Genomic DNA, 27,418 nt, shown 5'->3' on the forward strand with positions numbered 1-27,418 from the left:
CAGTAACCAAAACCAAATGAAAATGAAGTTGCAAGAATTTTTTTTTTTTAATGCCCAGCAGGCCCAAGCTTGGAGCAATCCAAAACACAAACACAGACTGGATGACAAGCAGAACGAGAGCAGGTCTGCAGGGAATGCTTGGATACTGGTGGACAAAAATCTTGACATGAGCCAGCAATGTACAACCACAGCCCAGAATAATTTATAGCTCAAAGGAAACATTAAAATATTTAACACATGATCTAGTCAGAAATACTCATGGTATTAAATACAGCGTCTAGTCTAAACACTCTTCTCTTGAACTGGAATGAAGAATCAAAAGTGTTTATCTGTCTATACAGCCTGTTTACCTCCTTCTGTTTCGTGCAGGTGTGTTGCATCGTTCCCCTGAGAAGTGGTGTTGGTTGGGCCGAGCCAAAGGAGGCTGCCTACTTGATGTCATATCCCATGGTCGCATTGGCGGTGATGAGGCTGGTGATGCCGTGGTGTAGTCAAAGACTGAATGGGAAAGACGTTGCCGCTTGGGGCTGGGACCGTCTTCACTCTATGCCAGTGAAAAACAAACAAAATATCTCCAGATGAGTGAATTACATCCATGTTTTAAGATGACTTTGCAGCTGGCATTAGAAGGAAGCACTTACTGCAGCCTAGACTGAAACAACTTCAATCAACTGCAAGTAGTCATCTATTTATTACTCTTCTAACACAGCTATGTGATAGCTCCCTAACTCCTAAAGAATAACCAAATTAAATATCAGAAACATGAATATATCAAATATTCTAATGTCTATCAAACCCATATTATCAGGAAAGAGATTAAGATGAGGAATATAAGGTTCACCCCACCCCTAAACTCATGGGCTACAGAAGCATGAAAACATAAGCACAGCTTGTGCTGTGTTGCCTCCCTTTTTTGTGAAGGCCATTCTACCATGGTTAATCAGATATTTGTTTTGTCCTGCAGCCCAATTTAATTCTGCTAGCTTAGCACACAGGTGCACGTTTTTCTACTTATTAGTATAAATTGTCATTGGGAAGTACTGATACGTGCTCTAAAAAAAAATCAAACCAAACCAAATCAAAAAGGCATCAAAAAAATCACCAACCTGTCTATATCCTTCAATAAAACTCATCCAGTGCTACTTAACACCTAGTTTTCAATGTTAGTGATATGAAAGCCATTCACTTACAAGTAACGTTCTCCCTGATGCTTCTGAATACAACTCTCTCTTTTCCACTGTGTAACCATGCTTCTGACTCTATTTAAATAGAGACGGATGCCATTCTTGTCAAAAGATCCCACAAATGCCCCAGAATCCAGTAGCAAAGGCAATAAAAGTTCCTTCCTAAGCTCCAGCCTATTCTTCCATCAGAACTATAATGCTACGTATTTAACAAACAATCAAAAATGCTCCACTCTATAACCCTTGGTCTGAACACATGAAAACTAAAAGCAACACAAGAGCTGCCATGCTGCATTCTACCTCTCACCTCAAGCATCACAGACTTCTGTGACACTAATCATGCATGTCAAATGCCTTGCTGCTCTCTGGCTTATTCACTAAGACATTTCAGTCCTTCACAGCATTATTTCAATAAACTGAAGCAACTTAACTCTTTATTCAGTTATAGAGTACTGCAATTGGTAACTGCAAATAAAATCTGCCAACCTACAAATTGGTATAGCTCTTACTTCAAATTATTTGAAGATTATGGCCTACATTTGGTTCTCAGCTTTACAGGGTCCTACTTGTTTTCTGAATGCTACCAGTTTCTTTCAGATAGGTTAGTAATGATATATACTTTGTCCTTGTGCTCTTGACAGTGCAAACACATTGTTTTGTAACTCCTAAGTTATGTGCAGGAGTTTAAGAGAAAAGAGTTATTTTCCCTCACCTGACCATTATGATTAAATTTCACTTATTTCCGCCTCATGCTTTCAAATACTTCAAAACAAATCAGAGTTTCCCCACCACTAATGATGCAGGAAGAGAAAAAAAAAGAGAGGAAAAAAAAAAGTGAACACAAAGTGCACAGAAATACACACTTTCAATTCTAAATTTTTATTTATTTATTTTTAAAAGCATAGTTCCTCTGGAGAAACAGGCTGTATATACCTATATGTGCTGTACATGTTTGTGAAAATAAAGTCAATTTCCAGGTTGAAGATTAGGTCAGGGAAATTTCAAAACAATGTAAAGAACATTACAGAAGCTCTGGGGAGTAAGGCAACACCTCAAATCCTGAGGTGGGTTTTCTGCTTTCGCATTTATCTGTTAATGCTGTTCATGAGTTCTGCTGATAAGTAACCAACCAACAGAACCTAACAAGCAGCAAACACAAACAAGGATACAACTGGCTATACTGAAAACAGCTGTAAATGAAAAGCTTGTCTTGCTTATAAACAGGTTTTGGTAAATTTCAATTTAATCCAAAATTCTGTATTTTGCATTGATATTTTATTCACTTTCACATTTTTAAAAGGAAATAAAAAATTACAATATATGCAGATTTATTCTTGCAAATTCATAACTATAATTTAGAAAGTGATTATTCACATTATTGTGAATCACAAAAATCAATCAAAATCTGTTATGCTGAATTTATGTTCTTTGTTAGAAAATAATTAGTCAGTATATAGATTTTAAAAGAATAGCTAACATGAAAGGCATTTTACAGCGGCATAAGGGCCTCTAAAAACGAGTGCTACAGCAAGATTTTAATATCTGACACTTTGAAGTGCTTTAAAGCACACCGAAATTAACAGCACAGAACACGACCTGGCAAGGGTTCAATTAGAAAATGCAACAAGTACCCTTATATTACTGTAAAACAGAGGAAAAAGATCTGCAAATCCATGCTAGGAAATAAAGGAAGGTTTAAAGGTATCTGGATCCCTTAAACACTGGAACATATCCCATGTTTATTTTTTTCAGCACAAAGCTAACAATATGACCTATCGCTGAATAAAAAGATCCAATAGAAAAGCTGACTAAAATCTCAGAGAGGATAATAATAAAAGATAATAAAACACTGCAACAGGAGTCTCAAAAAAGATGAGTATTCCAGGCAACTACATAAATATCAAATCAGGGGACTACATAAATAGCAATGTGGGACTTCTACGTATATTAGAAGCCAAGCAATATGGACTGCAGGAAATAATCTACTATGAGATGATTATTGCCAATAAAGTACAGTTCTTCCCCCAAAGCTGCAAAGCATCTTGAATGCGAGTGAAAAATGTAGTAAGTAATAGGAGGAGGCAATCTTGGTCCTTAAACAGAAAAATAGCATTCATCACTTTCTGCACATGCTTCTAAGACACCTTCATAATTGCAGTGACCAAGCAGTAGTACTCAGACCTTAAAAATATATATCTAACTATAAAATCTGTTTGCAAATAAGTCATCTCTAAGTGATCAGTTTTAATTTGGACAACGTAGCAAAATATATTTGCCTACAGATTCTTTTCTAAACAACTTTATTTTCATGCCTTTATGTAAATGGAATTCAATATACTCAGAAAGTTGTAACTCAAGAATTCCACCTTTGTTATATATTTAAAACAAGATATCTGGGCAGCAAAACAGAAATCATTTGAATTAAAGCAATTACCAAGGCAAAAACAAACAAACAAATCCACACTGTGCACACACAAGGAAGGTGAGGCACAACAAACTATCTGGCTATCCGGCCACTCTCCTCCCTGGCTCCATGGTGGAATGGGGTATGCCCCAGGGCCAGAGGCCACATCCCCAGGGGCTGGCATATAGACCCCAGGGCTCTGGACACTTGCCAGACAGCCCTGTGGGGTTCCAGTCTCTGGCCTTGTCTCCATTCACCACAGTCTCACCAGTGGCATGCAATCAGTCCATGCAGCACACACACACACATATGAGATAAACATGATGTCACACAGAGGGCTCATTAAGAAAGGATGTAATGAGAAGACAGGACAGGCCACAGTGCCCACACGCAGGGCTCATACAGGCAGGCAAATCAATTGGATGTGGATGCACACGACCAACTCTTTTGTATACCCTTCTGCCCACCCACTCTCTGCTTGCCCCGATTCCCCTTCCCAGTGCACAGCTCCACGGGCCCTCCAGCAACACGGGCCTTGGGTTTACATCCTTTTCAGCTGCAAAGTCCTTGTTTGTATGCAGTTTCTTGATAGACAGTGTGGTTGACCAGGGCTGGTTTTAGACCCTCTCTAGTCCCTCTTCTTTAAGTCTGGCTTGCAGATTTGAATCTCTGAATACAATTTTGTTTCCCTCTTCCTTATCATTCCATTTGATAAAGTACTCGACCACATAATCTCACTGCGATAAGCACTCCCACATACTCTTCTCTATTACTAACTAACCAGGTTTAGTTTGGTTACCATCTCCCTTACCATTTCTTGGCCAGGTTTTTCATTGCATCCTGGAGAATTCCTTCTTATAGTTTACTGCTTTTCTTAGGATTCCCTCTTGATATTGAAATGCTCCTTGACCAGACACACTCACATGAGTATGCACTCTCTCCTTCCACATACATAAGCCAAACAAAACTTCCGTTCGTTGTACACAGAGAAATCGTAAGGATGTCAGACACCACAGCTGAGGAAGAATGAGATAAAGCCTATTCATGAAAACGGGACAAACCAACACCTCCTCACCCTTTGCCCTAAACAAGAATATCCAAAATTAAAAGCAAATGAAAAAATAATGGGAGAGAAAAAGTGATCGTACCAACTTTCAAGACAACAAATAAAAAGCTCATGGACTTTATAGATAGAGACTGAGGTGTCCTCCAACTACACTCTCAAAATTCTAGACTTAAATCTAGAAAAGAAGTACTACAAAGAAGCAAGTATATACAATAGATCTAAGAATAATGTTCTACAAGTAGCAAACAAAATAGGCATTATGAACAGATACGATTACTTCCAAGCCTAATTGTTGCTCTTCTTCCAAGACGAAGTAAAAAAAATACATATATATCCAGTTGGACACAGGGCTGCATCACAGGAGATCTGTGTACATACAGATCTGCCAGCAGAATCACACTGAGATGATGCACAGCTTTTAGAGGCAAAAGCTCTCCAGAGAAATATTAGCTGGCAGAATAAACACCATCAGTACACATCTTTTACCAGTGTAACCAAGTTTGCCCAATGAGTTTTGCTTGCCTGATTGTGCTGGCTAGCAGAGCTCTGTTTTGTCACTTTTTTTTTTTTTTTTTTGTGCTGACAACTGTGTACTAGAGTAACTAGATGATAAAACACTTTTTGCTCAGTCTCTGCAGTGTTAAGCAGGATGCAGAACTTCTGCTTCAACACACCACCTTCCATATCACCATCTTACCTGTTCTCAAGAACAATAAAATACCTGGATCAGGCACCATGACACCACAACAAGGAAATGAAAAAAAAAATAAAAGTATGTTTGCTGATTGAGAATTCAATCTGGCAGACTACAGCAGCAAAGTGGATATGAAGTGGGCATGCAGTGTGAAAATGAACATTTGAATAGTGATGTCCACACTCTGCATCCTCCAGACACCAAATTAAAGCCCTAGATCCCAAATATTCAAGACAACTGTTCCATACAATGCATCACAAGAAGCCTTCAAAATTCTGTTTAGGCTCCAGTGACAAGTTTCCCCACCAGTAGTAATTTTAAAAGTCACGTTTTGTTTTCCTAGACCACATTTGGTTTTAGATCTGACCTAGAGACAACTTGAATGCATGGCTAGAAGAATACATACAGGACAATTTCCTGATGAAGGAACATCACCGTAATGTGAATCTGGTCTAATGAAAAACTGGAAAAGTAGTACAGACCTTCTTAAACCTGAGAGCAGTCTGAAACAAGGCATGTGGCTGAAAGGAAGCCCAGTTGGGCAGCTGTTAGGGTTCAGAAGTCTTAAGAGAGAGTATGCGTTATCCTGTGTCCAGTTCTGAGCTCCTCAGTACAAAACAGAGGGAGAGAATCCAGTGAAATGTCACTAAGATGATGAAGGACAGGAGCATCCCTCCTACAAGGAGAGGCTGAGAGAGCTAGGACTGTTCAGCCTGGAGAGAAGGCTCAAGGGGCTCTCATCAACATGTACAAACATATGAAGGTAGAGTGCAAAGAAGACAGGGCCAGGCTCTTCTCAGTGAGGCCCAGTGCCAGGAGAAAAGGCAACAGACACAAACTGGCACACTGAAAGTTCCCTCTGAACACCTGGTAGACCTTCTTTGCTGTGCAGGTGAAAAGAGTACTGCCACATGTTAACCAGAGAGGCTGTGGAGTCCCCTCCTTGGAGATATTCAAGACACCTGAATGCGATCCTGAGCAACCAGCTCTGGGTAGTTCTGAAGGGGCACCTTCCAACCTCAGTCATTCTGTGACTCTGAGGCAGCACAAAGTGGTAAATGATCTTTACTGAATGCTATGCACTAGGCTTTCAGTAGTGTTCTCCTGTGAAAGCAGGAAAAAGCAAATCAAATAATACTTCAGAGTAGAGAGTCAAAAGTTACTATACAGAAGTATCTTTGTGAGCACATATGTGGTTTACCACTTAACCTTGGTATGTCTAAGATTTTTTAAAACAGCATATAGCCCAGCTCTGCTCTTCAGAAAGGACTGTCAAAAGTTGAGAAAGTTATTAAGTAGTTAGAACTTGAGATGAAAATTTCAGTAGTGACCAAGAAACACTAATCATGACAATAGCCATTTCTGTGGTTACAGCAAAATGCAGAGGAAAAAAAACGAGCTCAGAAGAAAACTCCTTTTTACCTCCTTTCTCTGGGTTCAGGCAAGAAATATTTTGTATTTCAAACCCTAGAAACAGAAGAGTTCTTAGCAGGACTGAAAGGAAATAACTTGAGTATGGAAGAAAACCTCAATCTTTCTTCATTTTTTCTGGAAAGACCATTTCCTAAAGCACTGATGAAGACCACCAGACAGAGCATCTGCTCAGCAGTATTAGAAGCTGCATTACAAGCGCTCTTACTCAGCTCACACAATGACTTATGCTTAACACAACATGAAAGAAAAAAAACTGTCCAGTCCTACAAAACTGAACGGAGCTGGGCTGACAGACACAAGGGTAAGAGTAAGAGGCTCTGGAGGGAGGACACAGCTGAGTTTGTGCTATTGTCAAGTTTGCCTAGGCCAGAGACATCAGGAGACTTCAAGCGTAGGAATAAAACAGTAAGACTCAAGATGAAAGGGCTCCTTTCAGCCAACAAAACACAGTATTTGTCAGGGTGCCTACAAGAAGCACAGTTGCATTGGTTGTTTTTTTTTGTTGTTGTTGTTTTGTTTTTTGTTTTTTATTATTATTTTTGGTTGTTGTTTGCTTGCTTTTCTCCAGTTATAAGGTTATTGTGATAAATGCAAAAGACAATGCTAGTGTAAATGAACTAGGAGGTAAAAAGCTCGTAAGACAGAAACCCTGAAAAGCCTCTTTATTTTCCTGAGAAGGGAGGGTAAGTATCACATCTTTTTACAGATGGAGAGCCTAAAGAACCCTGGTGAGGCAGTTCTGCGTAACCATTTTTCTATCAAGTGAGGAATAGCTCCAAAGCAATCCAGGCAAACTGGTTGGACAGCAATCAGCAAAAAGTGTAATTAAGGTGCAACAGAGATTCCCTTCTTCTCTCCCAGTGTTTCTAAATAGCTGCTGTTAGCATTTTACTGCTCTTGAAGAAAAAAAGACTTGGCTTGAGTCATTTTGACAAATGGAAATCAGTAGAGGGCACCAAAAAGCAAAGTATGTTTTCATGATATTTCACAAGAGCTCAGTAAAAGGATCAATTCCAAATCAAGTCAAGCCTCCACCTTACCAGAGGTTTCAAGTATCAGTGCCTCAACAGTCAATACAAGTCTCCAACCTGAAACAGGAAGACACAGATTTCATACTCTGTCTGTATTCTTACTCCTACCTTTCAGTTTTCTCCTGGGAAAGAGGAAGAGCTCCTTAGAAAGATTAAATGACAAAACCTTTAGGAATCTAAAACTTGCTCCACATAAATTCCCATCCAGTTCACGAACAGTTTAGCCCACAGTTACCAAGTACAAACACACAAGATTGTTTTGAAAAGCAACAAGACTACAGTTTAACTTTCAACTGGCTTTTTAGTAGTAGTCCTGAAGAATCACTCATCTTCATAACTGTAAAAGTTGTACTATTCTTATTTGAGTATAGAAATAATTTCTTAGCCTTTCTTACTGAGAAGCAGAAGAGTAACTTGGCTTTGGAAATAATGTCACTTTAAATCATATTGTCTCAGACAGAGTAAACCATGTTGAAAAAAATATACATAGATAGACATTTGCTAAGATTCAACCAAGAAAATCTTGAGATCCCTAGCTTATGAACCCCTCTAATTTATAACACTGCTCTTATTGCAATTACTGCTCTTAGCGTGTACTGTTTGCTTGTAACAAGCTCAGGAAAACCTTCACATGTAATATTATGCACTCATATGCATTTCTTTTCTATGGTTTTGGTGATTGAGGAAGATAACGTTACCAACTTCTCATTACAGCGAGCACAGCACCTTATCCACTTTGCTGGCTCACACCCAGTTCTCTCACTGTACATGCTGCCCTCTCTAACTGCCCAGCCAAACGGAGCTTCCTCCTTCCTCTTTTTCAGGACAGCAAGTCTCCAATACCACAGCTACCATACCTTGCAAAAGAAAGGGAAGGGAAGAAAAAAAAAAAAAAAAAAAAGGAAGAAAAAAAGGAAAAAAAGCGTATATATCTGAAGAAACAAAGGACCAGCAAAAAAACTAGGCCAGCAAACAACAAAATCACTGAGATGAGGGTAAATGTCGTGTATTTAGCAACTGGAAGCAGAGCTTTTGTTCCAGCAGATGGGTGATTAGGAACAAGCATGTAAGCAGTACTGCCGTGTCAGGAAATAACGCCAGGACATGGTGGGTTCCTGGTGACCACGGCTGTTTTGTCACTCTGGCTCCTTCACCAGATGGTCTAACACACCGAGAAGAGCGTCTGCTCCCAAAGCTACTTTCATGCGTCTTCAAGTCAGTGAACACAGTAATAAGTAGTAACTATATTACTATTCAGAATCACATTTGAAAGCCAATGCCTCCAGACAATAGCTCAAAGCACAACTAGTTTCAAAACATACTTTTTAAGGAAGCGACACCTTCTTGGTCCACGTACAGTGAAGAGCACCTCCTGTTAAACTGGAGGTAGGAATCGGTACGCACTGAAACTCCCACCAAGGCAGAACCCCAAGCCGCACACCTGAGCAGCAGTCTCTCCCCGGACAGCCGTCCCTTCTCGGCTCGTGACAGTACAGCGACCTGCAGACACAGAGGAGCCGCCGTCGCTTCGCCCCGACCCAAGCGCGGCCGCGGCCAACCGGCCCTCGCCCGCCGAATCGGCACGGCCCCGACCCGAGCGCGGCCAACCGGCCCTCGCCCGCCGAACCGGCACGGCCCCGACCCGAGAGCGGCCAACCGCCCCTCGCCCGCCGGGCCTTCCCCTCCCTTTCTTTTCCCTCCCCTCCGGTACCTGAGGCCGCGGGGCCCCGCGGGGCCGCGCCCCCGCCGCCTCGGCGCGCCCCGCGGTGCCCAGCGAGGCTCCGCCGCCGCCTCCTGTCGTGTCGGCTGTGGGTCCCCCGGCCGCCGCCGCCGCCGCCCGGCCGGGGCCTGCGCCTGCGCCGCCTGCCCGCACGGTCGCTTCCGGGAGTGGCGGCCCGGCGCCCTCCGCCCATCACAGGGCGAGCTCCGGCTGCGGCCCGCGACCCTCCTGCGCCCGGTCCGCCGCCCTCCGCGGCTCACTGCCGCCACCGCCCGCCATCTGCGGCCCCGCGCCGCCTCCGGGCGCCGGTGACGTCACGCTCCAACGGGGGCGGGCCGAGAGAGGAGCCAGCCCCACCTCGCAGCCAGCAGCTCGCGACGCCCTTTGTTTGCACCCGGCAGCGGCTGGCGGGCCGGCCGGAACGCGTCACCACGGCGTCCGGAAGTAGGCGGTGAGCGGGCGGGAGCGGGGTTTGCAGCCCTGGCGCGCACGCGCAGCGGGTCGCCAGTCCACCCCGTCCCCAGCCTGCTCCGCGGGCGGAACGGGGAGCTGCGCGGCGGGAGGCCCCGCCCCTGATGGTCTGCGGACGGTGGCCGCGAACTTTCTGTTCCCCGAGTCGCCACTCCTTCCCGATTAGTTGGAATGCCATGAAATTAACTTACTACTCTGTGCTTTCACAACGCAGGGGGCTTTTACGGAGTCTCTGACACGCAGATCTAATCCCGATTTCTAAAGAGGATGATTTAAAACTGGACTAATACGTGCCCTTTTCCAGGCAACGGAAGCCAAAAAAAAAAATCAGCTTAGTATCAAGTAAGCCGCCTTGCAAAGAGCAGGAAAATAACAGCCTTGCAAAAAGTCCACCAACCTCTCGAACTGACGAAGTCAGAGCAGCTGCAACAACACCCTACCTTACCTCACAGTTAGCAGCAGCACTGCTTTATTAACCCAGTGTCATAAGGCAGCGATGTTCAGAATACCGAGGGAGCACAAGCAAAAATACTGTGCATTCACTTACTCAAAGACTGTCCTGAATCGAGGGTATTTTTAACATAACAACTCAAAGTAATCCTTAAAAATAAGCGCTATGCTTTATATAGTAAAAGCAGTACATAAAAACAAAAACGAACAGATACACACGGATCTTTTGAAGGAGAAATTTACGTATGCCTCACCTTGTTGTCATCGTCGTTGCAAATGTGATCTTGATGGATTGACGCCCACTGAAAGGAAGTAGCAATGCTACCTGCAAGAGAAGGTGGGTAAAAGACTTGTTAAAATGATAATCCGATTCCTCTGAATACTAAAATTATGGACAAATCTACCAGCCAGATTTTAATTTTACTTTTTATTATTTTTGCCTTCATGCAGAAGAGAGGTTTAGTTGCCAAAAGCAAAGTCTGACAAGTCATGCATTTAATTCCTATGCTGAAATAGGCACCAGAGATGCGTTTTGCACAATGTGCCAGCAATAACATCACAGAGATTTCTTTCCAAACATTTAAACAGAACAAAATTTGAGCTAGTTCATCAATTCAAAGCAAACGTGCAGTAAAATACCATATGCACACACAGAGAGAAGCTACACAGCTCTGTGTTAAGGTGCTGTAATTCTGCCCTGTGTCCTTTCCTGAAGAAAATGTTCAGCACCTCGGTTAGCCACAAAACAGCAGTTTCTCTCCAATGGTCTACTAAGAAAAACAGCGGATTGAAAAATCCAGCATTAAAGCAGAAAAGCATTACTCTTATCCATCTTATCTGTAGTGGAATTTCTGCCTGCTTAAGGTTTTTCATCAGTTTCATTATGCCATATTCTCTGCATGGTACAACACACTTCTGCAAAGACTCATCCCAGTCCTAAGACTTCTATCCAAGCACAGAAACAACCTGAAGCTGGATTGTATCAATACAGATTCCCAAGCATGTGTTTTTCCCTGCTCAGAAAGCAGAGGGGGGTAACCACTACTCTTGATTTTGTACTTCCTATTCTTAAGAGTACTGGGTGAAACAAAACAAAAATAAAATAGAATGCATGGAGGGAAAAAAAACAACCAAATAAACAACAGCCTCATTGTAAAGGAACACTATTTCATGATGTTCCTCACTGAATATATATGTAGAAATTTTCTCCATGGATGTCTTGGTGGCATTCTGCTACATTTTTGAAATATGAATAATTCTATTCTGTAAGATAGGCCAGGAATTCCATGTTTTTGTTTTTGTTTTCCCCCATAAATCTCTGCAGCTTATGGGATGGACAGCACATATCAAAGAATATGCTTATTTATGGAATCAGTCAGTCTGCCAATTGGCATGACCAGTCAGAGCAAGCCTCCAAAATGGGGAGGGAATGGGGAGTGAACAGAATCCTTCACTCCTTATTGTCACCACTGCCTCAGCATTAAAACTACATTGTTTTTGCTTACCTCCCCCCCAGCTTCTAAAATAGCATGTATAAAATGGGAAAAGCAGGAAAAAGAGTTTCTTTCTGTTCCACAGCAGCAGAGCAGATGTGCTTGAGGAAACGCTGCACAGGCAACACCCTACTAGCCAGCGAATGCACACTGTGGCCTGTGCAGCACGTAGCCTATGGATGTTACTCATCATGACCTGAAGCCAATTCACATCATTTTGGGCTTGAATCACCCCACTTGCAGACTAGTCAGCTTTAGCACAGCTACCGGGAAACAATTTGTGTCACGTCCTGTATTTTCCTAGTTTCAAAAAACAGCAAATGATGTCCAGGTTTTCTATCAAAACTTTTTAGGTTGCACATGCTAACTGGGCAGAGACAATGAGACAACTCACTTAGAAGCTTTCCCATTCAATTAGGTGCTATTTTACTAAAGCAAAAATTCTCCAACCAAATGAAATGTAATCCAAAAAATAATAATTAAAAAAAAAACGAAAAGCACCCCAAATCTACCTTGACTTTATTAAAAACAATAATGTACTTGACTTTTTTTTTTTTCCCTTTTTTTTTTTTTTTTTTCCCCTGGCAAACACTATCACAGCATGTGGTGCATCTATGATTACCTTATTTCCATATCTGCATTTCTATCAAACCAAATAATGGTTAGCAGCTTCAGATGGGCAAGAGTGCATAATGGTATCTTACAGAAGTTGAGTGTTCACATATTACAATTCATAAGCTCATAAGCTACACAAATTTCTTAAAAGAGGCACTCATGGAAGATCCCAAAGTCTACACTGTCTTTGGCTCTCCAACCCAGAAGGCAGTATATTTGGTTTCATTTTCAAAGCAGAACATGCAGATCCACACTGTTATACTGAATGAATACCTACAGCTTCCTCCCACCTTCACTTATTAGATGTAGAAGCTTCAATTGATACATACTTTGCAGTGGTTTTGTAGAATCTTATTATCTCTGAAATTAGCTAAAAGCACACACTTTTAGCTACTACAGCTGCAAATGGACAGAGTTCTTGTAAGCATGTTGTTTGTTACTTCCTCTTTCTCAAAACAATTACACATTGTGGGAACGGTTAATTCTTTACAGCATGAGACTCTCCTGTCACCAAGTTTCCCTGGCATTTCCAGGACAGAATAATGCTTTAAAAGAGGAGATTTCATTCATGTCCTTATTAATTCAACAGTTCTGCTCCCAAAGGAATAAAGAAAAAAAAAAAAAAAAAAAAAAAAGGGAAAAAGAAAGAAAGAAAGGAAAAAAAAAAAAAAAAAGTAGCAGAACACTGCATGAATATACATATCCTTCTGGAAAAAAACAAACAAACAACAGAAAAAAAACCTCAAAACTTCCCATTTAGATTACTAATTAATTACAGTTAGCATAAATAATGCATTGATATAATAAAAAATCATTAAACTTAGACAAAAGCCCATTAATTTATTTGGCTTGAGATAACAAAAATGGCACCAGATGCTGCAGTCTTCTTTTTGGCATCTCTTAGTATCAAACTAAAAGCCCAACTCAGCAGTCACAGCCACTGCAAACTTAATGTGTGCTCCCAGGCAGACTTTGAACTTAGTCTACATTCATGCTTTCCATAGGTGTTATTTTGGTCTAACAGGTTAGAATAAAAAAGAGTCTCATTTAAGAAAACCTATAATTGAATTTTTGCATGATCTTTGACAGAATACTCTCCAACCAAAATAAAGTTCATGTTAAAGTATCTAAGTTAAGAAAAATCTTTGGGGGTGAGGAACAGCAAAATGACAAGGTAGTAACACTTAAGTTACCATGAGATTGAAATTTTGTAACTAGGTAAGCACAAACAATTAGCAATGTGAGAAGTTCAGAGGGAGCGGACAATTAAGAAAAATAATTAAAAAACAAAACAAAACAAAAAAAACTTCTGAGTAATCACTGTGGAAAGTAGTGTATCCCCAGGGAGGTGGTCAAGTCACCATCCCTGGATGTGTTTAAGAGCCGTTTGGATGTGATGCTCAGAGATATGATTTAGCAGAGGGTTGTTAGAGTTAGGATACTGTAGTTAGGTTAGGCTGTGGTTGGACTTGATGATCTTTGAGGTCTTTTCCAACCTCAGTAATTCCATGATTCTGACTTGACCCAAGTGTTACAGACAATGGCCTATAGAGGTCACAAGAGTTCCAGAAGAGTTGCTGCGAGTATTGCTGCGAGAGAACAAAGAAGTTATCAGTTTTAAGTTTCAAGGTCTGACGTTAAGAAAGAACAGTTTTTAACTGTGCAAAACATGCTAAGCTAACTTCCCATTTGATTTAGACCTTTGCAAAACACAGGTATTACTAGAAATGTTCCACATGCTTTACTGAGATTTGCAATCAATTCAAGCTCAGAATCAAACTGAAAAACAGAAACAAAAACCACCACCAACAACAGCAAATCCCACAAGGAGTGTTAGAGATAAAAAGGTAAGGCTTGGAGGCTTTCTGTCCAATGCCTCAGATGCTGACTTAAATTAAAATATGACCTCTTGCTTAGTCTAAGATGAAAGAGTAGGCAGCAGATAATAAGAAAAGTTCCATTCTGCCAAGCTATGACAAATGCCTATAATCCTGTTTGCAACATCTATGCATTTGGACAACAAAAGGAGTTCCCAGAATGCTGCTTATATGATATCTTAGCCTATATTTAACCACAGTGTCATCTAAAACTTGGTCTCTACCAGATAAAAGCCATAAACATGGATGGACATTGCATTACACAAGGAAAGTAGCAGATGCTATGCTTGTACAGATGCAGTTTTCAAGAACTGTGATCACATACATAATGGCAAATTAGATGTTGGCTTTGCTCTAGCTGTAATGCATGACAGGAGCAGCAACACAGCTGCAACAGTACTGCTTCCACTGGTAAAAACAAACCTGCAGGGCGCCTTCGCAGCCCACTGCTCTTTATGTTGTCACAGCGGCATTTCAAGCAATGTACTATGGCAGAAAGCTATCTTGGGATATACATGTTTCAATCATACTCAGCTGCTCTGTAAACTGAGCCAGAGACCACCAAATACAGTTAACAGTGGATACAGCAGTGCTATCTTTTGCTACTTTCTGCCTCCCCCCTTCCTCCCCTGCCATTTTCTTTTGGACCATAGTCTTCCACAGTCTTTGCACCTACTTCTTGTCAATTACTTGTTAATATCCTAAAGCAGAATAGAAAGATATAAAACATGATTTCTTAGCTGTCAAGAGTTTACAGATGTTTTGGCTGCCTTGCACCTGTTATCTGGCTGATGTTATGTGCAGTCACATACAGGCAGCTCTGAAGACAGCAGTGGTAATGCAGTACCTCACATGGGGGCAGCAGAAGCAGCAGAGCCAGGAAGTTGACATAGAGATCCTCAGCTAGAGGCTCTGCTTCACAACAGTGCAATCTATGATGTTAAGTTACAGATTTTTAATTACTTGCTTTTGTTCTAGAAAGGTGGTTTTTAGTAATTCAGTTAAGCTTTTGAACGACTTCCTTTCTAAGAAAAAGACATATCCTCCTAACACTGAGAAACCTCTGAAGGAAGATGAATCACATTTCATTCCCATGTAAGAAAGGCCAACTGAGCCTGAATCCCAAAGATAACCTCAGCAGCTTTCTCTTCAAAGATAACATCTGCACCATCAAATAGTTGTGACTGTGGTTTAACAGAAAATTATGCTGGACGACAGAAAGGAAATATGAACCAATGTACAGTGCCCAGACTGCAGTGAGCAGGTAGAACTCTGTTGAACTACCTTCACACCCCCAAATCTTAGCCTGAACATCAGACCAACACAACAGCCTGTGGGTACCATATCCTAATGCCATTAAAAGGAAGGTTTTAATTCTGCTTTAAATATTATCTTTACAACAAAGCAGAAAGTGGTAATTTTGCATCAGATGCTAGCTCAGCTGCATACACTGCTCTCTCCTCCTCCTTCAAAAGAACAGGAGCACAAAATATGGTGGACAAGGAATCATGGTTGAAATAAGAATTGGGAGATTGCTCATCAATTACTGTCATGAGCAAAACTGACTCAGCTTAGAGAGATTAATGTAATTTATTGCCTATTTCTAGTAACAGATTAAAGCAGTAGAATTAAAGGCAACTAAAAACACCTCCTACCCCCATCTGTCCTCTCCCTTCTCCCTCTGAACAGCACAGGGGATAGAGGCTGCTTTTGGTTCATAATGCTTTGTCTTTGCTGCTCCTTCACCCTTACTCCTCCCCTGCTCCAGCATCAGGTCACCACAGGCACAGGTTGCTACCCTTTCTGATCCTTTGAGTGCCCCCTGCATGCTGCAGTTCTTCAAGAACTGCTCCAACATGGCACTTGTGGTGCAGACCTTCAGGAGAAGACTGTTTCAGGGTCTGTTCCCACCCCCCACCCCCTTATCAGCACCTGCTCACTGTAGGCTCCTTCACAGGCTGCAGTATGGAGATCTGCTCCGCTGCGGTCTGTTATGGGCTGCAGAAGAACAGCCTGCTCCCCCACAGTCCCCTCCATGGGCTGCAGAGGAACAGCCTGCTCCCCCACAGTCCTCTCCATGGGCTGTGGAGGTACAGCCTGGCCCCCTATGGTGCCCTCTGTGGGCTGCTGGGGGACAGCCTGCTCCTCCATGATTCTCTCCCTGGACTGTTGAGAACTTAGGCTTCAGCAGCTGAAGCTCCCGCACTCCTTCTGTGTTGACCTTGGTGGCTGCTGGGCTGTTCCTCTCACTCCTCTCTTCCACCTGATGTTTTGCAAGTTTTCCCTCTTTCTTATATCTGCTCTCAGAGGCAATGCTAACGTCGCTCATTGGTTCAGCTCTGGCCAGCAGCAGGTCCTTTTTGGAGCTGGCTCTTATCTTAAATGGGGCAACTCCTCAGCTTTTCTCACAGAGGCCACCAACGCATTTCCCTCATTATCAAAAACTTGCCACATAAGCCCAAAACACAAACTGAAAGTGGGGAAATAATTGCCAGTAAGACCCTTCAGTGAGAGAGCAAGTTATGCAAGCCACTGTGCATAGCACCTGGCCAAATGTACTTCCTTGCCATGGTATTCAGCAGACGTAACTATGAGGCCTAATGCCTCACACTTGCTTTCTTCCTATGCAACATGCAAGCTGAACTTTGTCACAATCCAAAGCAGTCTCCCCACTGTGGGAATAATAGGGCAAATTGTGAAAGCAAGTTTACTCAGACTCATAACTTGTAATGTCTCAGTGACTGTAGACTCAAGTTATCTTGAGAAACCTCCGAGAGACAACTGCCATTCAGAAAACTTCACAGCAGCCACCCCTTCAACACTGCCAGTATCAAGACAGGGTGCTGAGTAAGTCAAGTGATGCACACAGAACTTATGCTTGTACATGTATACGTGTACATATATCCATGTATAAAACATACACACTAACTCTCAGACATTTAATGAGAAATTTCAGCTTTTCTCCAGTTAAATTCTATTTCAATCCCTTTTTCAAATCAGAGACCCCGTGTCTGACATTGCCTTGAATCCAGGGAAAATAATCGCTTATTTTGTAATAAGTGATAAAAAATGCCATACTCCCCATCTACCACAGAAAGGGGATTGCCTTCCTTCTAAACCCACACACTGAACTAATCAGCAGAGAAAATCATCAGAATTTCTACCTAACTTGTGGACTGTTGTAAAAGAGAATCTACATCAAGTTTGAATTACTTGCTTCACGCCTGTCAAGATGAAGCTCACACAATGCTAGTCCAAGGGAAAGAGGTGGGAGTTCAGTGCTTTAAATTCACTCATTTCTGAGCTACAGAAAGCGTAACATTGCTTAAATGAATAATACCAACTGATACACTTACTACATTCCCTTCCCAGGAATCATTTGAATATGCCACCTATACTACTAAAATGAACTTTATGTAGGATGCCACTGCTGAGCTTCATTAACTTGCATGAATCAAGAGAGTTTTGTGGTGAATGCTAGCAGATTTGCAGGCTGAAGTTCACCAAGTAGCAAGTGCATGGGAACAACTGAAGTTTGAATCAATTATTCCTTTGATAAAACCTGTGAATTGAGCTGAGGATGTATCTCATGATACAGCTACAGATGTCCAGCCCACCTCTGAACATCCAACAGAGATAATCAAGAGGATCAACTCTGTGATCCAAGAGTCTTGTCACAAACAAACAAACAAACAACAACAAAAAAAACAAATTAAAAACAAAAATGACACAACCAAAAAAACCAAAAAGCAATCAAGACAAAACATTCCTTTAGATGACTGTTACCCGCTAGTCAACAATATTCCTGTTTGCAACATACTACTTTTCTTTTAAATGCCCCTTCTAATTCGAGAGCCTTTCAAACTACAGATTTTAAAAAGCAAATAGAATGTTTCAGTATTACAAAGAAAAGAATTAGAGATGACTTCAAGACATAATGTATGCCAATCACAACATACTCTTAGTTGGGGCACAGCAGAGATGGTTGTATGTCAACTGTGCTACAGCTCTGCTCAAACTTTTCCTAGACAAAGCCATTTCTCCATGAATAAGGAATGAACTGCATCTTTGCTTGGAGGGTTTAGCTACATTAGCTGCAAATAATGCATATTAGGGCTGTCCCTCTCCCCTATTTTTTTCCACTTTTCCTTCTGTAAGCTCCAAAAAAGATTACAAGTCTGCATCCACTCTTCTTTAGCTGATCAGGGGAAAGAAAGTTGTTACATGCTGGGATTAGCTAATATTTTTCAGTTGTGTGGTGTGGCACTTCCTTGGTAATTTTAGCAACTTCTGAGAGTAAGAAACTGGATGCCATCCTCATCAAGAAAAAATCTGAAGATGTAGAGGAAAAATACTGTAAGTTTGTAGTCTAGGCCCATGTTTATTTCATACATATTAAACACATCTTCCAGTTACACTTCTGACTGCCACCACCCAGATACATTAGGAGAAAAGTGGAGGAACCTAAGCACAAACTGGACTGGTTGGCCCTGTAACCCCCAGAGAAGTGTCCTTCCCCAGTAACTACCTGGATGAGTTGGTGCCCTCATCTCCCATGCCCACAGGCAAACATGCAAGAAATAACCAACCCCTCACACTGTGCAGTGTCTTTCCCCTACCAGTGTGGGGATGAGCAGCTCCTTCTCTGCTGTTTGCCTCTGGTGGACAGGCAACCTACAGGCCCTGAAGTTTGTCATTGCTGCCTCTGGATAGGAGAGGCTGCTGGCATGGCTACCACCTAGCAGCACTTGGCACAGGACATGTCCTGCATGGGCTCATCTGGCATGTTTTCAAGTTACACACGTCTGTGAGGATGTCTCTGACACTCTCATGTAGTGCTGTCTCAGGGATCTGACCTGTCAGTGGCATGCTTCTCTGTGCATCCCTGTGTGAAGCTGATGTCAGGTATCCAGCACTTTATCACAGGCTGTCCTCAGCTGAGGATGCAGTATTGCTGGATAAGCAAACAATTCCAGTGAGAATAAAAAGTTTTACTGACAGAAACTACAAAAATTTCTACAAAGATTAATACATATTGATACTAAGCACATCTAGGGCAAATGAACAGATTCACTCAGACTTCAAGTAAGACGAACATCCCAACACTTGCCCAATTCTTGAAATCAAAGGCAGTAATGACAAAGAGATTTATATATATATACATATACATACATACATATATATACATATATATAAATTTTGTCAGTATGCGCTCTAAAAATCTCCATAAAAATGGAATTGCTGTACATGATAAACAGATTTTTGCAACATTTTTCAGCGCTCAACTTTGTTATTTAAGAAAATACTGAACATGATCCTTTCTGTTAGCTTTTTCATTTCAAACATTACTCACTTCTACTTAGGTTTTCATGCAAGGGTAAAATAAAATATTAAAATTCATATTCCTGTATCTTTATAGTGCACATGTAAAAGCCAGCAACATTTTCCTTAAGGTACTGGCAGCTATATGCTTTGCTCTGGCAAACAGCTTCTCCTGCTTGTTCAAGTAGCAGCTCAGCAAGAAGTCACCCATGGAAAACATTTACAGCAGCCATAAATCTTCAGGAAATTAGGTTAATGCAGAAAACTTTTGCACTCATAAGCACAGTGCCATGGCTTTGCTGGTAATCTTGGTACTTACAATATCAGGAGATGAAGTGCAACTGATGAAATTACATAGCAAAATGTCAATAAAATTCTGTTAGCATGTGTCAGTCTGGCTTAGAACACTACATAAAGCAGTAAGGTCTAAGTACTACTTGGAGTCAAATAAGCTGGTTAATCTTACAGCCAAGAAGAAATAGTCACCTCCTGTTCTGAGGACAACCTCTACAATCTGTGAATAAGAAGGGAACTTTCTAAAACGATATCATATACAATGATTAATTTGCTTTTGTAAGGATTTTCTAAAAAACAAAAATCACAGTTTTATATGTATTAACAGTACATAGTGCTCCCTGTGATTCCTTTTTAGATTCCATCCTCTTAACAGCACTGTATCTCATCCTACCTTAATACTAATGCTTCTGAAGACTTAGATGTCTGAGACCCTAAGGCACCTAAAGCTAAGTTATTTATTTAAAGCAAAAGTTACCTGAAATTTCAAGCCATTTGTTTTTCTCTATTTGTAACAAGATCAGTAAATGCATTTTCTCAAAATGTATCTTCTCTTGAAAATTTCAGTAACAATGAAAAATCAAAGACTGCTAATGTAAACTGTTTAGGAACTCACTTTTGGATACAGTGAATAGTGTGCTTTCTTTGTTTTAAATTCATTGTCACTTTTTCATCATTTCAACATCAAAAACACTGACCAAAAAGTACAGAGGCACAACTTTAAATGGTAAGCTCTAAACTTCACAGGCTTGTTGCCCTCCAACTACTGGAATCTGTTGAATGACCAGTAAACCCATCATTAACTTGCACGAAGATCCAACCTACTCTAGAGAAGACTTCAGCAGTAATTTTTGCTACTGTTGTCTGCCTTCAGCAGTCTTTAATCAGGATAGGAAACAGTGGTCAAGAGCAGGCATTTGTTATCGACTATTTCCAGTCTCCTACTTTTATGAAGAACAAATGCAGTGAAATATTGAAACAAAAATTTCAAATACAACTCAACTTCACTGTTTTATCTTTTTACTGCCTGTTCAATCTAGCCATAAAGCAAAGATAACCACTGAGGCACTGCTTATTTCAAAACTGACCTTGCAAACATTTGTTTGAAAGAGGGCCAAGTCTGAAAGCTTGCTTACTTGAAGTTACAGGATCAAACCACCTCTAGGAAAGTGTTTCAAGGGAAAGTTCACTCTCAGTACAGGTTGTCTCCTAAAATGGGAAACTCTGAATTACAATTAAAATTGGTCTCAGTACAGTGAAGCCAGAATTAGGTAGCACTTCATTACCCCATAGGAGCTTTCTAAAACCCCAATCCCCTTGCAGCTGATGAAGTGTTTACTGTCATAACTTACAAACTGTTTACTGTCATAACTTGCCAGGCTAAAATGAAAAACTTAATTTATAATTGACAGGCAATGAAATAACTTCCTCCTTTCCTGTCATTTTTTGGTCTTGCTCCAGGGAGTGAGCATTTGTCCCAGTCTTGTTTCCAAGAAGGAACCATATTCATGTTCAGCATTTTACTTTTGTCTTTTTCCTCCTATACCTGCAGAGTAAGGCCACTAGCAGCAGTACCATATTGCTTTTAGTCAAAAATAAATAAAATAGTTTGCAACATTTTTTTGTTTCTCTTTTCCTGAATGGCTTAGGCTATAAGGATAATACTTGGAGGGAAAATAAAAGATTGAGAACACACAGATTTTAGCTTAGTCCCGCATCTGGTAACAGAGATATTAATACATTATATCACCCTGTTCACCCAGGCCTGCATATATCACGTCTTAGTTTCACTAGCTGTTGACAGGGAGAGAAACTTTCCTAAGGAATCTCAACTTCCTTAATCACAAATGGGCATATTATTGTAAACAAGGAGGCAAAGACCCTGAGAAAACAAAAGGTAAACATACTTTCAGCATAGCTGAATGTTTCTCTGGAAAACCGGATTCTGCTTCTTAGGAGTATCACTCAGTAATCAAATTACATCAACTTTAACAGTGCAGCACTTCTGTGTTAATTTGCTGTACCTCTCTTGGAGGGATACTGTAATTCCTTCTGACTCTATTTTTCATTCTCTGTTTTTTAAAACCAAAATGCATAACCACATCATCCCATCTTGCTGCTCCTTTCCCAGCTCTTCCCCTAACACCCCTGGTCAAGACATCTCCACAGCCTTCAGCTCCTGTCACCCCCTAGATCCCACTTGCTCTTCTCCAGACTGAAATCATCAGCAAAGAAAAGGACTCCCACACCGTTTAGTCTCAACTGGAAGGACAGAAATGGGTACACAGACACCTCAATTTCAGCTCTGGTGCAAATATAGTACACACAGTCATAATACGTAGGTAAAACAATTGCCTGCCAACAAACAGATAAGAAGAAAGCACCACATTCATGGCTGGAAATTTCCAGCATTTCTGAATTCTGAATTATTATTATTATTATTTTAGTTTTGTTTTTAAAGGCTCTTCCTTTCTGTAATGGAAATGGATTTCCAAGAAGGTAGTAAAACACAGACGCAAGAGCCAAAACCCCTCTAAAGTTTCAAATCTCAAGAGCGTGTTACACAAACAGAAAACTTCTTATAAACAAATGCTCTGAAAAACTTACCTAACCAGGCAAAATGCATTTCTGTCTGTGCTGGACATTGGAGATAAGACAAAATTTCTTCTGAAGTCTTTCCAAATGTTGTGCTGGAAGAATTCCATCTAACATGTCACCATTTGGAAAAAAAGCTATGAACAACTGAATCTGGTACAGAAAACCATTATACTCTTAGAAGCTCAGCTATCAGGGACTTAGACACATGCTTCATCTACACAAATGACTTTTTTTTTTTTTTTTTTTTTTTAAAGTAAAATGACTCTCTAAGAGCTTCAACTTTTAATTCATTTTCAAAATTCAAAAACTATTACACTATCTTTCCGTTGTACCTCACTGTATCTATTGAAAAGGTAGCTGGTCAACATTTAATACAAATAACACCAAACACCACGTTCTGCCCCTCCAAACTGTTCATGTAATCACACCATTTCTTTGTTTTGCAAGCAGATAAATAATTTTATGTAGTCCAGCAATCCCAACAGACAAAGTAAAACAAACTAAGACAAAAACATCTGAATATGTGTTCTAAAAAACACATATATGCACTAGGAGAGAAAAACTCCTGGGGCTAAGTAGTCATGAAAACATTGCAATGTTCATTTCCAGCATCATAAAAAAACCTTGCAATGCTCCAGTGAAGAATGCAACCTTTCAATGTTTATGTCACTCCCATTTTTGCAGAGGGTTTATTATATATATAAAAATACAGAAATTCTTAGGTGCACCTTTCCTGCTTGCGAAGGTTACCAACTCTGAGTTGGCTTGTTAAATATTAACATAGGTACTCTTGATACATATTCAACATCCAGATTACAAACTGTCAGCTTAGTTAGTTTCACACAACAATGCAAATGGAGAAACTGAACAACAAAAAAAGATGTTTCTGTTTATTTTGCTGTTATTAGACACTAGTACTTCTAGTAAGAGTACTCTGGAAACTCATTAGCTAGCAGATACTCAAGCTTAGATGGATAGCTTGTCTAAACTTGCTAGTTGTTTCCCTGCTGGTCAATACAGATCCGTCAGGAATGAGCTTAGGAGAGCAGCAAGTAATTTGCCCTTTTTTTTTTTTTTTTTTTTTTTTTTTGCCATGCCCTGCCAACTCACAGCAATCAATAGTCTACCCATCCCCAAGTTATAAGTGGCATGTGAACAGCACTGTTAAATAAAATCTGATGGATTCATCCCTCGTGAATTTGTCCAACTGTTTTCTGGGACACTTCATCCTCTGCAACAAATTTGAACTTCATTCAGAACTTCCTTTCTGATAATCCTTGCATGTTCCAAAGCACACCTGATGTTCTTAACAATAGTCCCTGAAGTTCTCAGCAGAAAAAAAATCTCATTACAATCATGAACATGCACTCAATGCAAGCAGCTGAAGTCATGCAGAACTCAAGCTCTGAAGTGTGATAAAGGAGTGGTCTGCATTTTAATTCACTTCATGGTTATTCAGAATTAACTGGTTTAGACAATTCTGAAAGCTCCAGAATATCCATAAGAGATTTCATTTAGCTTTCAGTCAAGAAGCTGTTCAAGCAGAAGCAGGCTGCACCGCACACATCCATTTAGGTTGTAAAACACTGCTGTGATCAAAATTAGCAAGGTGGGTAATACCAAGGCTAAAAGCAAGGTCCTATTTGTGTCTCTGAAATATACAGCATACAGACAGATTGATCCATCTGGAAGATGTCCCATGAGACCCAGGAAGAGACTCACAACAACACACTTAAGACTGGATATTCAACTTTCCAGTCTTCTGAAGCATAAGATCACTTAGCCCTGAAGAAAGCAGCTCCATCCCAAACTCTTTCAACAGTTAAGAAAGAAAAATGTGGAAAAGTGGAATTCCATCATAATTGCCAGGATTATTATTATTTTTTTAAAGTTGAAAACCTGATATGGTACATATTAGTCCTGAAGTTCTGGCATCAGTCAAGCCTCTGGAGGAAATTCTAGACTAAGCAAATGAAGTCAGAATTGTTTAGGGTGCTCTTTCAAAAGCTGTAGACTTGTTTCCCCTCCTTCAAGTGAGAAGAGAATAGTTTGTCATTTCAGGATAATGAGCTACTTGCTCAAATTGAGGAGAAAATGAGCTAGTTTTTATAGAACGGAAAAATAAGGCAAAGTGTATGCAACTTCTAAATCAACAAATTCTGCAAATACTACGTACTGAGAACAAATTTGCAAATTCCTCAAACAGCTTTGTTTTCATTTTCCTGACTTTCCTAAGCTGTTTTATTTTTAGCACACTGACGTATCAACATGCCTTACTTCCAGGAGTGCTTTCAGAAGCTTTTAAACTAAATTTAATTATATTACATTTCTATTCAACAGCAGCCCAGAATCAATTATTAAACAAAAACTAACCTTGTCGAGGGAAGAAAAAACAAACCACACACATAAAACAACTCACAATTTTCCAGAAGAATAAAGCATGGAACATAAGAAGCCAATAAAGTGCTAGCAACTTAAATTACTCGAGTATCCCTGCAAGCTTTCACAAAATTTATTAAAAATTAGCAAATAAATAACAAAAGCTACATTTGGTTGGAAATGTCACAGCTATTAACTAGCAAGAATCAAATTTTCTTTAGTATAGCACTCAAAAAAAAAATAAATCTGGAAAACATCATTCAAATAGAAGTTGGCATCCTACTTGGCAATTAAAATTAATTAAAAACAATGCAGCCTAGCTTTTGAGAGTAGAAATTATTTTATTTTATTTTATTGGAGTGGTGGTCTGAAGGTTTTGTTTTGAGATTTTTTTTTATTTTTTTATTTTTCTCTTGAAAGCAAAAAATAAAGTGTGCACACCCTGGTGTTTGTTCCTTTTGAGCTGCTGTTAAGTATGTACAAAGCTTGTGATTTCAACCCCTGACTCTGTGCACTTCCAGCACTCTTCTCCATTAGCTGGTGTGTCCCGACACGCTGGTCCGGCTCTGTTTAACTGAGACATTAGAAACTCCCACTTTAGCTAGGGCTCTGGTCCAGGGGCAGTCACACAAGTGCCACTGTAGGAGCATAGGGTGTCAAATATGTGCATGGTATTTTCTGGGATGTTTGAAAATGAGTGTTATCATGCAACTCAAGGGTACCCTAATCCACAGGCACAATAGGAAGCATTTATGAAGCTGTAAAATGTAACTGGATTGCTTCTTGGAAATGCAGAACAAGTTGCTAATTTGTTAATGGGTTAGGGCCAGAAGCACAGCATGTAACAGCCAACATTTCAATGGAGCAGTTATCAGAGCACAAGGTGGCCACTACATGGCCACAGGCTGATTACTAGAACAGTCCTGTTAAAATGAATGTAAATGATTCAGTATCTCAGATGTTTAATTTGGAGGTGCTTCTGAGTGCACTCTCTCTGAGCTCCCTTGCAGAGGCCCATCCTATGCAGCTATGCAGGACCAAACACAGGACACTTGCTGAGCCTTGCTCTGAACCTCCTCCTACAGCTCTTAGGCTAAGATACAGGCAATGACCAGAAACACATACGACCAACTCATGGACTAAGTCCTAGGACCACGACAGTGCTTTGTCCATTGGCCTACAGCAGATCATGCTGACTCATGGGGCAGCAGCAAAAATGTCTCTCTCAGTGTCAGTGCCTCCTGGCTCTGCTCAGCGCCATGCTCAGCAGGGATATAACCTGAAAAGCTGGCCTAACATTACCAAGCATGGCTGTAAAGGTGACTGTCTCATATACAACTCTGAGCAAACTACAGCTGCAGTCCAACTCTCTGGCATGGGAAAAAGAGCATTCCTCCTCTTTCCTAACCTGCTATACAGAGATGCAATACAAGAAGAATGAAAAGAATAGCTTAACCTATTATTTATTTTGTCAGCAAGAAAAGAATATTCAGTACAGGAAAGACTTTATTCTCTGTCCTAAGGATTAAATCTACTTTGATTTTGTTTATAACCAAGAGGAATTTACTAACATAAATCCCCCTTGACGTAATGAATACCATTTTGTCACTGAATTATCATGTTTTCTTGGAAAAACTAAAGTGAAAGACAGTCAAACAGCAGCAAAGCTTAAATCTTTCATTGACAAAGCACTCACAGCATGGAGTCTGCATCTGAACATTTCCTAGTGCTGCTGCACCTAGCACTACAGCAAAACCAAAATGCACACCAGGTAAAACTGGTCAAGTTTGTCACGTTAGGCAGATCAATTTTTATTTCAATTTTTATTTGTATTTTTATTTCTCCTCCCACCTTTTTGGAAGTCTGTACTACTTGGGGAGCTGCCTGAACACAGTGTGTAGCTTGACATGAACTACAGTTTTGAGATTATTACTTCACCATCAACTTTGAAAGGACAGGACATGAACATAAACTTAAAACAAACAAACAAATAAATAAACCACAAAAAACCCCACCAACAACAATGTATATGGTATGTTTTAAGAGAAGACTGAAGGTAAAGACTTCTTAGACATAAGACTGAAACAGGTTTTATTGTGAGAATGTATTGTTCCCGATCTAGGGCACTGGGGACCTGGTTTCACAGTTACACTGTTAAACACACACTATCAGGCCTCTGTCATACAGAATGCATGCAAAACAAAATCTTGTTGATTGACTGTCCTAACACAACTATTCCTTGTTGTGTTAGACTCTAAACCCTACTTAGAGTACAAGCACTATCCTCTGTTCACCGAAACTGTATTAACTAGCAAGGAAATCCAGAACTGGACGCAGAGCTACCTACAGCTGTATGGTAAAATCAGCTGAAGTGGTTCTTCTCAAA

The 27,418-nt window shown here is 40.5% G+C and overlaps 1 protein-coding gene across 7 annotated transcripts in view; it reads right to left on the reverse strand.

Moving 5' to 3' along the window:
- RNF38 (ring finger protein 38) overlaps positions 1–27,418 on the reverse strand; it is an 89,169-nt gene that overhangs the window by 16,309 nt on the left and 45,442 nt on the right. For 3 of the 7 annotated variants that reach the window (XM_072359006.1, XM_072359008.1, XM_072359009.1), the window contains exons 2-3: positions 10,709–10,779; positions 351–544 (exon numbers count right to left, since the gene is read on the reverse strand). In XM_072359006.1, coding sequence (XP_072215107.1) covers positions 351–457 — 107 coding nt within the window. In that variant the 5' untranslated portion in view covers positions 458–544; positions 10,709–10,779. Of the gene's footprint in view, positions 1–350; positions 545–9,254; positions 9,310–9,524; positions 9,610–10,708; positions 10,780–27,418 lie in introns of those variants that run through there. The other 4 variants (XM_072359011.1, XM_072359010.1, XM_072359012.1 and 1 more) reach the window with 4 other exon arrangements.

The sequence above is a fragment of the Excalfactoria chinensis genome, chromosome Z, assembly GCF_039878825.1.
Source record: "Excalfactoria chinensis isolate bCotChi1 chromosome Z, bCotChi1.hap2, whole genome shotgun sequence".
Lineage (NCBI taxonomy): Eukaryota > Metazoa > Chordata > Aves > Galliformes > Phasianidae > Excalfactoria > Excalfactoria chinensis.